Genomic DNA, 11,313 nt, shown 5'->3' on the forward strand with positions numbered 1-11,313 from the left:
CGCTCCTCCCCTGCCCTCAGCGGCACTGCTCCGCGCCCGGCACACAGGCAGCCGCCGCTGGACCTGCTGCTCCCAACATGGCCGCCACCACCGCCGGCCCTCGGCTCTTTCCGCCGGCAGCAGCCGGAAACATCCGAAGCTGCCAGGAACGGGAGGGGGGCACGCCTCCTCCTCCTGGCCACGGACTACGGGTGAATTCCGGAAACACCCGAAGAAGGTAAGCCCTGGAGACCCGCGCGCCTCCTCGATTCCGAAGACCAAGCTTCGGCTCTGTTTTCGGAAATCCACGAAGCGACTCCGGGCACTCCAGCCACGCCCACAGGCCTTTCCCCACCCACTTCGAGATGGCTCTCGGCAGTTTCCGGAAACACCCGAAGCCGCTCCGCGTGCAGGGAGCCGGCCACGCCCCCGCTCCGCCCCTGAGCCGACAGCGGTCGTCAGCCATTTCCGGCAACACCCGAGGCCTGGCGAGCCCCGGGTCATTCCCTCGGGTGATACTGAGTCTGACTCCTCGTTTCTTTCCGGCAGTTTTCGGGTATTTTCAACTCTTAGACAGGGAGCGTGGATCGCCAGTGCGTGTTATTATTTGACTAAATAGAAAATAAGGCTGTTAGCCGTCCCTGCGATTGGCATCCTTTGGTTCTAAAGCAACTTCCCATCTGCGTGTCCCTTCGTTGTCTATCAGCTCATAAAATCCATCTCGTTTAACATCCAACTTGTCTATCAACATGTGTGTCACCTGTCAATGTTCAAAATAGCACAAAACAACATCACACTATGAAATACTGAATCATGCCAGTTATCTTTTTAAATATTGCAAGCTAAGGCAGGAGAGACATTCTCATCTTAATTCATATTCCAGTTATCCTTTCTAAGACAAAGAAATTCATGGCAAAGAAAAGAAACACTGGCTTAAAATAAGAATTCTTCAGGATGACACAATGGCTCCCTGAAGAAGTTCCTTTCCTTCCCTGAGCCTCAGTTTCCCCATCAATAAAGTGAGGTAATTGGATTCATGAGCTCTGAGGCCTCTCTCATCTTTGGAGAGCCCCTGACTCTAACAGATAAAGTCGATGTGGCAACCTGGGTCCACTCTACACTCTCTCCTAGATTGTCTCACCAAGGAGAGGCAGTAGGCTGGTCTGATTCCTGTGGCTACAAGCTACCCCCATCCATCCTACTCTGGACATGTTGGAACTTGCCACCCCATCCCAGAGCTCAAAAACAGCTTAAGGTGGGCAGAAGCCAGAGTTCCCACAAGAGCCAGAGACCAGGCTCAACCAACAAGTTCTCAAAGGTACAGGAGCAGAGAGGTCCCGGGGACTGTGAGGCAAAGTGCTTGTTGGACCTCTGACATTTGATTTCCAACTCCCAGCTACAGAGCATCTTGAGCAGACCCCCTGGCCACGTCAACCAGAGAAATACATAGCTAGATAGTAGAAAGTACTTCCTAAGGCAACAGGTACCGTCTACAGCCCTAGTAATGCCCAGGCTCCAGGACACTTCTTCATGCCCCACCGCAGCTCCATTTGGGCACCTAGCCATGGGGGAAGAAGTTGGTGAAGAATTGCAGAAGGAGGTGAGTATGAAAGAGAGGAAGAGGTGAAGACAGTCTATTCCATTCCCTCCACCCCCCAGTTCATCCTAAAAATCCCTGAGAATGATCTGCCCTCTGCTGGCCAGCGGGAGATACACTGCCAACTCCTGTGCGGGATCTCATCTCTAAGGCTTGGGTCCAGAAAGAATGGAAAAAGGAAGTAGTTGGAGAAGTAAAGGAAGGTGCGCTCAGGAGTCTTCCCAGGCGCATGCTCCAGTCTAAGTAAACTCTGTCTCCTCCATGCTTCTACTCACTCAAATTCTCACCCCTGCCCTCTGCCCCTTAGATTCACCCCTACCCCACCTGTCCCCTCCTCTTCCTCACTCTCTCTCCACACAAGAAGGCCTAAATGGTCTACCTGCCTAGACTTCCTCCAACCTACCCCACCAGACATGCTAGAATAATCTCCCTAAAGTCCGATTCCAATTATATCTCTGTTCTGCTGGAAAGCTCTCAGTGGCCCCCTTGTGGGATAGGCAGGGCTGGCTTTATGGGCCTATGACCTGTGCAATCACACAAAGCCCTACTCTTAGAAGGGCCTTGAGCTTGATTTAATGCTCTGCTGTCACTCTCTTAAAGTATTTCCCAAGGGGGCCCTGTGTTTCCATTGTGCACTGGACCCTACAAATTTTGTAGCTGCTGGTGATAGGAAATCCTTTAGCCCGGATCCAAAGTTTTGCACAGTCTGGCCTCAACTTACCTAGCTAATATCCTCTCTGACTAGGTATCACTTGTTGACACCTCCCTCCAGATCCTGCCCTGCCCCCAAGCTCTACCACCATTTCCCAAGGGGGCCCTGTGTTTCCAGTGTGCACTGGACCCTACAAATTTTGTAGCTGCTGGTGATAGGAAATCCTTTAGCCTGGATCCAAAGTTTTACACAGTCTGGCCTCAACTTACCTAGCTAATATCCTCTCTGACTAGGTATCACTTGTTGACACCTCCCTCCAGATCCTGCCCTGCCCCCAAGCTCTACCACCTTCATGCTTTTATCCAGGCTGATCAATTGCCAGTTACCTACCTCAGCTCCCAGGTGTACTTAAAGATCCAGTTCGAGTGTCACCTTCTCAAATTCCTAAAACCACCTACTTCTCCTCAGAGATTAATTATATATTGCCATGCATTTACCCCTCTCTAATTTGCAGATTCATTCATCTGCAAATCTCTGTTGAGCACCTACAACGTGCTAGGCACCATTCTAGTGTCTTTGGGTATATCAGCAAACAAAATAGACAATGATCCCCACCCTCAAGAAACTTACCTCTCAACTGAGGAAAAACGATAACCAACATACTACTAAGTATTAAACGCCATGGGAAAAAAATAGAGCCAGCTATATAAAGGGGATCAGAATTGCAAGGGTGAGGGGGCGGAAAACGAGTTGCAATATTAAGGTGGTCAGTATAGGCCTCACTGAGAAGGTGACACTGGAGCCAAGACTTGACAGAGGTGAGGGAATGAGCTCTACGGGTATTGGGGGAAAGTTTTCTGGGAAGAGGGGACAGCCAGTGAAAAGGCCCTGAGGCAGGGACGGGCCTGGCTATTTAAAGAACAAGGAGGCCAATGAGACTGGAGCATAGTGAGCGAGGGGGAGAGTAGTAGGAGAAGGCAGGAAGGTGATGTGAAGCCAGGCCCGGTGGGCCACTGCTGTGGCTTGCCCTCAGAGTCAGAAGGGGAGTCGCTGCAGTGACATGATCTGAGTCGCTACTGGGTTGAGACCAGAGTGAAGGGGCAGGAGCGGAAGCCTGGAGGCCAGGAAGGAGGTTTTTATGATAATTCAAGCGAGACGTGACAGTGGCTTGGGGTCGGCAGCAGCAGTGGAAGTGGTCCCATACGAGATACATTCGCAAAGTAGAGCCAACAGGATTTCTTGATGGATCAGTTTGGAGGGGTGTGAAAGAGAGGAGTTAAAGAAAATTCCAAGTTTTCCAACCTGAACAACTGAAAACAAAACAGACCCCAAAGTAAAGGCATCTAGCATAGCCCCAGACCAGGTAGAAAGCAACCCACAGGGCCAGTGCTCCAGGGCAGACACGGTTCTACCCACTAGAATGGGGCAGGCAGAGGTGCAGGATTCCCAGCTCCGGCAGGTGGAAGGGCCTAGGGTAGCAATTCCTCCTGTGGACAGGAAGGGAGGAAAGAAGCAAAGGGAGGCAGAGGTGCTGGAGTGGAAGACGTCCTTATTCTCTCCCCGCTGAAACATGGAAACTCTTCTCAGTCTTTCTCCTCCCAACCAGTGGGGCCAGAGGGCATGCTCATTCTGGCAGGCCACTGCGGGGGAGTGGGGGGCAGGGGCGGGGGGGAATGGTCCAGACTTGGCTGCTGATCGAGGAATGGCAAGACCCACTCCTGCGCTCTCACTCATCAAAGACCCTCCCATCTTGCAGAGCTTAACTTTTTTTTTTTTTTTTGCATCTCTGATTTTCTATCATGTGCTTCGTCACCATTGCCATACATCGTGTTGAATTTAGAGCATTTCAGAGATGTCAGAGAGTGAAAAAATGTGCATCTCAGAATTGACAGACTAAAATATATTTATTTTCGGTGCCCCCTGCCCAGCCACCACCAGGACGTGAGCTACACAAGAACAGGGACCGCCAGTCTCATTCTCCTTTCTTTGTTTTACTAACATGGGTTGAGAGCTGTGTACTGTGTGGACATTGTCACAGTTACAATGAGCAGGAGGCGCTGTTATGCCCCTCAGTCTGCTAATAAGGAAATCAAAGCATAGAGAAGCTTGGTCCTTCGCTGGGTGAGCGAGGATCGGGGAATCAGCCTGTGAGAGGCAGATAGTATAGAGTAGAGAGCAAACACACAGAGTCTACAGCCAGGCTGCTGCTTAGTAGCTATGTGATCTCAGGCAAAGCGCTTAACCTCTGTCTGCCTTAATTTTCCCATCTGTTAAATGGGGATAATAAAAGTCCCTACCCTATAGGGTTGATTTGTGAGGGTATAATGAGTTAACGTATGAAACATGCCTAGACCGAGCCTGGTGGGTGGCCAGCGCTTTGTGTGGGCCGCTGTTCTTGTTAGCACACTCTAGCCTGCCTCTCAGTCTTCTTTTAAGTCTCTGCTATATCCTCCCCACTTCCCTGAAGAACAGTGGATCAGAAGAGAGAGCCCATTCTGGTCTCGGCTCTGTCACTAATGGATCACGTGAACCATTAGGTAATTCCCTTCCCGCCTTGGGGCCTCAGGCTCCTCGTCTGTACAATGACGGGGAGCTGGACTCTTTGCTCTCTCTGGGGTCTGCTCTAACACGATAGATTGAATGTATCCCTCAAAGATTCATGTTGAAGTCCTAACCCCAAAGGTGTTGTACTAGGTGGTGGGCATTCGGATGGCGATTAGGTCATAAGGGCTTCGTATGACTTAATGGGCATGGTGGAATTAGTGCCCTTAGAAGAGCAGTGCCACAGAGCCCCCCTGCCCCTTCCATCATGTGAGGACACAGGCAGAAGACTGCCTTCTTCTGTAAACCAGAAAGAGAGCCCTCTCCAGACCCTGAATCTGCCAGCGCCTTGATCAGGGACTTCTCAGCCTCCAGAACTGTGAGAAATCAATTTCTATTGCTTATAAGCCATGAATCTATGGTGTTTTGTGACAGCAGCCTGAATGGACTAAGACACACTCCAAAACCCTTATCCAGCAACAACGTCCATCTCTCCCTTCCTCCATTCTGTTCTTGGCTGATTCTGTTCTCTCCCATGACCTGGCCCCTGCCTGGGATGGAGGGGACAGTGTCCCTGCCAGCCTTGATCATATGTTCCTGCAGGGCAATAGGAAGGTCTAGCTGCCCACGGAGGCCGCTGCATACCAACCTGGGGGGAGGGGTAGAGAGGCGAAGGGGCATCAGAAAGAAGGGCACCCTCAGAGTCTGTTTTCTGGGAGGAGGTGCCCTTTGAACCAACCCACACCCCCACACTGAGTCACCGTCCACAGGCAGGGTACTGACACCTCCGTTGTTGAGAAGGCTGAGCATCCTGGATGGAGAGCCAGGCTGCCATGTTGGCAGAGGCCCAGAGTGGGATACCCAAAGAGAATAATCTGGGGCCTGTGGGAATATGGGAACTAGACAGAGGAGCGAGGAAGGCTTCTTAGAGGTGATGCTGAGTCTGATCTAAGGATAAGCAAAGGATTGTAGGGGAGGAGGACTGGTGGGAATGGGAGTGACCCATGAGGCATAGAGGCCATCCCTTAGGGAGCTCCCATCCGGGGGCATGTTGGGTGGGCCAGCAGCAGCCCCAGGCTTGGAATTGGCAGAGGGGAGTCGGTACCAGCTGGTGTCCAGGGCTCTAACTGGCTTTCTGGAGGAGGTAGGGGACAGGCTGGGCAGTGACTTACCAGTGTGCCAAGATGATGTCCCCACGTACCCAAAGCTGGGCAGTTGCTCCTGGAGCCAGCAGGCAGGGTTCTGCGGGGGGACAGTCTGCTTTTCTCACCACCATCCTACTTGGAGGACAGTGCCTGAGGTCTCCAGCCCCAAGGAGAGCAAGGGCATTTCCTGGTTCCCGGTGGTGTCCTTGGTGCCTCAAACATTTCCTGGCACATGGCAGGCTGTCTGTGAATCCCTGGGGAACGAAAGCCACGGGGCTCCCTCTGCCCAGGACTCCCTCTCCCTTGTTAATTGCATGGCTCTCTCTCTGCTTAGATGTGTCCTCCTGAGGAAGCCCTCTCCAGCCCCCACCTAAACACTGCAACCCTCCATGGATGAACACGCTGACCGGGCCCAGGCGGATGCAATCAGCCAAGAACAGAACGGAGGAAATTCTGTCCACAGAACACGTCGCTGTGTTCTTAATTAAACAAGGAAAAAGCAAAGAAAGGAAAAAGAAGGAAAGACAGGCTGTTACAGGTTGAAACATATCAACCCAATGCAATGTGTGCATCTTACTAGATCCTGATTCAAACAAATCGGCTGTAAAAAGATGTTCATGAAGACTTCTGGTGACTGGTTGCACAATGTCAACGTACTTACTACTTAACTGTACACTTGAAAGTGGTTAAGATGGTAAATTTTATGTTATGTGTATTTTACCAAAATGAATTTTTAAAAGATATTCATGGATCAGTTGCAGAATGTGAACACTGACTGGGTATTAGATGATATTAAGGGATTATTCATTTTTAAAGTGTGATAATGATAGGAACAGAGTCTGAATCTCTTAGTGATACCAACAGACGTATTTACAGGTGAAATGACATAATGTCTGGGATTTGCTTTATAATAATCCAGAAGGGAGATAAAGATAAACCAAAATTGACCATATTTTTTGAAGCTGGTATTCTCTCTCTTCTTTTGAGTGTGTTTGAAAATGTACATGATAAAAAAGAAAGGAAAGAAAAAAAAAGAAAGAAAAGAAAAATGGCAAAAATAGTGCCTTTCCATCATTCAGGTTTTCTTCTCAGCACTCAACCATGCTGGACATATGGAGAACCTTGTCTGCTGTGCATCCTCTGGAGTGGGGGTGCCGGGGGCGCAGGGCTGTCTCTTGTGTTCGCAGCTGTATTCCAAGCGCCTGGAGTGGCATGTGATCTCCCCCAGCTCAGAGCTGTGGGCCTAGGTCTGTGTGGTCTTTTGAGTCTGAGCTACTGGCTCCATACAGCTGTCTGAACCACAGTTCTGACCTTGGAGAGCCATGGGTGAGTCTCACAGAGGCAAACCGCTCACCCAGGAAGATGTGGGTACTAAGGTGGATAGGAGGACTCACCCCAGGTCAGGGAGAGGGAGTGAGGGGACAGGGCAGAGTCTAGATGGGAGAAGGCCCAATGAGTGGCCCAAGCTCATGTGGACATCATTGTACCAGTCACTGCTTTTGTGGTCTCCAAATTCTGAGCCCAGCCTGAGCTGGGTCACAGGTTGCTGAGTGAGGCCAGGGCTAGCAGGTGGGGCCTACTCAGGGGCCCAGGACCCAACTTCTGGAGAAAGGGAGCAGGTGAGGAGCAAGACTCCATCCATTCTAAAGGCCTCAGCTTGGTTCCCAGCCATTGTCACCTGGGACAGGTGACATGAATCATCTTCCACATCTGTGCTGACCCTTTCCAATTGGCATTGCCGGCAAGTGCTAGGACCCCAGGGACTCTGGAAATTGGGATGGCGAGGACACTGGGCACCACCAGCAGTGTGCTGTAGCATGGGGTGGGGGCTGTTTGTCATTGCAAATAACCTGTCTCCCACCTGAGTCTAGCCCTGCCCTTCCTCCTGAACCTATGGGTGCCCAGGGCTGTCCCAGAGGGATGTCATGATCTTCTTAAAGCAGAAACAGGCCATATATGGCAGGAGGCAACAGCCCAGACAGACCTGGGATTGGCCTACCTCCGCTCCTTTATCAGCTCTGGAAGAGCAGGCAGGTCACCTGGTTCGTCTCGTGGTGCCTCAGTTTCCTCACCTGTGCAACAGGCAGGGTGACTCACAGTGGAAAACAGGGCAGGTACTCTGTCTGCACTCCGCAGTTCCTAGCACAGCACCTGCCCCCGGGGCCTGCATCCACATTTGTGGAATCTGAGCCGGCGAGATGGTCGCCCCCACCTGCTGCCCCTTGCTGTTCCCGCTTCTTGGGTCTCCTAGGTGTGGAGCTCGAGGTCTGAGCCATTGACATTGGTGTTGGGGAGGCCGAAAGGCCTGCTCTGCTTCCTTCCCTGGAGGCTGGTGCATTCTGTGCCAGGAACGATGTTCCCTCCAGGCGAGAAGCACTGAGCAGATTTGGCGGTGAAGGCTCAGGGCTGAGGAACTTGGTTCCAGCGAGGCGGGAAGACACAAGACACATAGGGTGCAGGGGAGCCACCTTACCTGTCACCACACCTGCAAGCAGCAGCCCCCTCCCTGCTTGTGCTGTGTTGGGGAGGTCGGCTGGGGGCCTCCTTCCCAACAGATCTAGCGATGGACACAGAGAGGCTGCCATCCCATCAGAAACACTCTCCTATCCCAGCCCCATCCCTCTACCATGCCTTGGGGGTGTGCAGGACTTTACAGTTTACAAAGGGTCCGAATGCCATCTCATTTCAGCCACACAGCACTCCAGTCACTGGGACAGCAACCCAGAACAGACAGAATAACACTCCACAGACCAGTTGGCACTGAAAAAAGTCACATAGGAAAAACACACCAAGAGGGCACTTGACAAACATTTACCGATTTATTGAGCACCTACTACGTGCCAGGCCCTATGCAGGGCTCTAGGAAAACAAAGTCACTGCAACCTAGTCCCTGCCCAGAAGGAGCTCACAGTCTAGTGGGCCAAACCGTAAATCACATTAACAGCAGAGCAGGTGCATTTAGCTTCACGAGTTTACAACGAGCTTGTATATACGTTTTCTCAATTGTGAACATCCAGCAACACAGCCACGTTGTTTAAAAGCACATCGGCATAAATGTAAACACAGTCACAGGATTGAAAGGATGGACAGAAATCACCTGCAATAATTCATGTTTGTTTCAGAGCCAGATTTTCAGCATTATTTATCCATTCCTATGAGGGAGGATACAAGTTTTGCCAATCTGCAGGAAGGTGGTAGAGACCCGGGGGACTTGCACGGCCCGCCTGACATCACGCACTGGTGGAGGCGCCTTAGGCTCACACACGGTTCCTGAATCTTGGCCCGCCTTCTCTCCGCCACATACTAGTCTTCTAATCTCCCCTGCACAAAGGCCCCACACATCCTTGGGCTCCAAGCAAGTCAGATGGGGAGAAGAGACCATGCCCCCTGAGTCAACCACACTGTGTGATCATGCACGACTGGTTTGGCCCATGCTGGTCCAGGGTGACACCAGCTCTGATAAGCACACAGCACAGCACCTAGGTCCAGATCCTTCCTGATTTAAAAATTAGTTTCTGGATGGTCTCAAAATCTGGCTAAGTGTCATTCAGGAACCACTGCCCTCGAGTCCTAGCTGTGCCCTCTCCCTGAACGCTCGGTGATTCTCAGGAGCAGACAGCAGTCCAGGTGCAGAGGGGGACTGTCCTATTCATCTCACTGGCCCCTGGATTCTCAAGTGGGGTTTGGGGCCTGAGGGAGCTCCCTGAGCTCCTCTGCAGAATTCCATATTACCAAAGGGGAAAAACCACCCCCGCAAATGATTTGGCCTGTGATGGTTTAGGAAGGTAAGGTAAGAAATCTGGTAGAGACCCAAAGTGGGCCATCTCCCGGCCTGGGGAATGGGGAAACCAGGTTAAGGCTCGGGTTTAATTAAACTGAGGGGAGGGTGGGGTGGGACAGAGCTGTGTGGCTGAGTGTGTGGAGCTGAAAGGTTGAAGGCAGGGCTGCATCTGGGACCCAATGGCCACCTCCCCACAGTGGGGCAGGGGAGGGGGGCCTGTCCCCTGCTGCAGGCTGGCCACAACTATTTCACTTTAGAAGGGTAAGGTTAAGCCTCAGCTCCTAGGGTGTGAGCCCCTGGGCAGCCCCAACGTGGCCTCTTTTGGACAGTGGTCTGTCAAGAGTCAGAAAGTAGAATATGCTAAAGAAGAGGTGTTTCTGACCCCATTCCAAGGCAGGGGTAAGGGAAGGGGGCAAGGTGCTCCTTTGTGACTGACGCCAAGTCAGCCCTAGACCTCTGGCCCAATAAAACCCCGCCACCTCTGGGGCAGGGGACAAGCGGCTTTCTGGCTCCCGCCCAGAACCTTTTGGCCTTCCTGCCTATCAAGGTTGTTCCAGGAGGCCAGATATCCTGCTAGCAAACCCCATCCCCCAATGATGGCCCAGACGGAACTCTCTTAATAAAAAAAAATAATTTATTGTCAACAAAGGAGATATATACAACAGGAAAATAGGAAAAAAGTGTGGGAGTGAACTGGAGGCCCCAGGTGGGCTGCTTGGGCCTCCTGCAGGGATGGAGCGGGAAGAGGTAATGGAGGCCTCCTGGTTAAGGAGCCTGAACAGGTGGGGGAGGAGAGGCGTCCCCCGAGGTAGTGGGACTCAGTTCAAACTCCATGATGACCACCTCTTATGTAAGGCACTGTGCCAAGGGAGAATGGTGGGGGGCTAAGAGAGAGAGGGTGGGAGGTCGGGGGACAGAGAGGTCTGGGTCAGCAAAAGGATCGGGGTGGGTGTTCTCCACAGGCCCAATGCCCTACCTCACGACAGCCTCGGCTGCCCTCGCCCACCTTGCCCGGCAGACATCTTCCAGGGACCCCGACTAACTGGACTCCGCTGCCTTCCTCCCCTTCATCCTGCCTCAGCACCTGGCTTTGCTCTCTATCAGGTGGCAGAGTTGGCGGCTCCAAGTAAGAAGCTAAAAGGGGCCGCTGTCTCCTCTACCCGCTCCGCCGCCTTCGCCATCCCCTCCCTGGGAAAGCGAGAACCTACACACCACTGCCCGCCTCTGGTTGTCCCCCCACCGTGGTGCTGGATTCCGACAGAACCGCGGGCCAGTCTGGAGTGTCACCTGCTCCCACACCCTTGGTGCCTTGGGGGTGCTTGGACCAGTCTTGAAGGAGGCTGACCGCCGGGGGCTCCTCCATCCGCACGCGGATAACCTGGAGATCCAGTGTCCCTCGGAGCCCCGGAGGGGGAGCTGGGCAGGAAGGGGAGCAGAGGGCAGAGTCAGGGCCCTCCAGACACCCCACCATGTCCAGAGCCCGGTGCCTGGTGCGAGGGGAAGCTCCATTCTTCGTTGGACCAAGGACCACTACCATCCAGAAAGCAGGATCACACACCTCCTCAGGAATAAAAGCCAGACGCCTAGCATCGTCTTCCTCCCTCGTGTATTTTGGCTA

General features: G+C 52.6%; 1 protein-coding gene across 3 annotated transcripts in view; it reads right to left on the bottom strand.

Annotated features, from left to right (window-relative positions):
* Positions 1-10,307: 10,307 nt before the first annotated feature.
* SPINDOC (spindlin interactor and repressor of chromatin binding) overlaps positions 10,308-11,313 on the bottom strand; it is an 11,579-nt gene continuing 10,573 nt past the window's right edge. For 2 of the 3 annotated variants that reach the window (XR_001516810.2, XR_001516811.2), the window contains one exon: positions 10,978-11,111. Coding sequence is in view for 1 of the 3 variants with exons in the window: in XM_006911175.2 (XP_006911237.1) it covers positions 10,900-11,111 (212 nt within the window). In the remaining 2 variants the exon portion in view is untranslated. Of the gene's footprint in view, positions 11,112-11,313 lie in introns of all 3 variants that reach the window. The other variant, XM_006911175.2, reaches the window with a different exon arrangement.

Source organism: Pteropus alecto, unplaced genomic scaffold (genome assembly GCF_000325575.1).
Source record: "Pteropus alecto unplaced genomic scaffold, ASM32557v1 scaffold43, whole genome shotgun sequence".
NCBI lineage: Eukaryota > Metazoa > Chordata > Mammalia > Chiroptera > Pteropodidae > Pteropus > Pteropus alecto.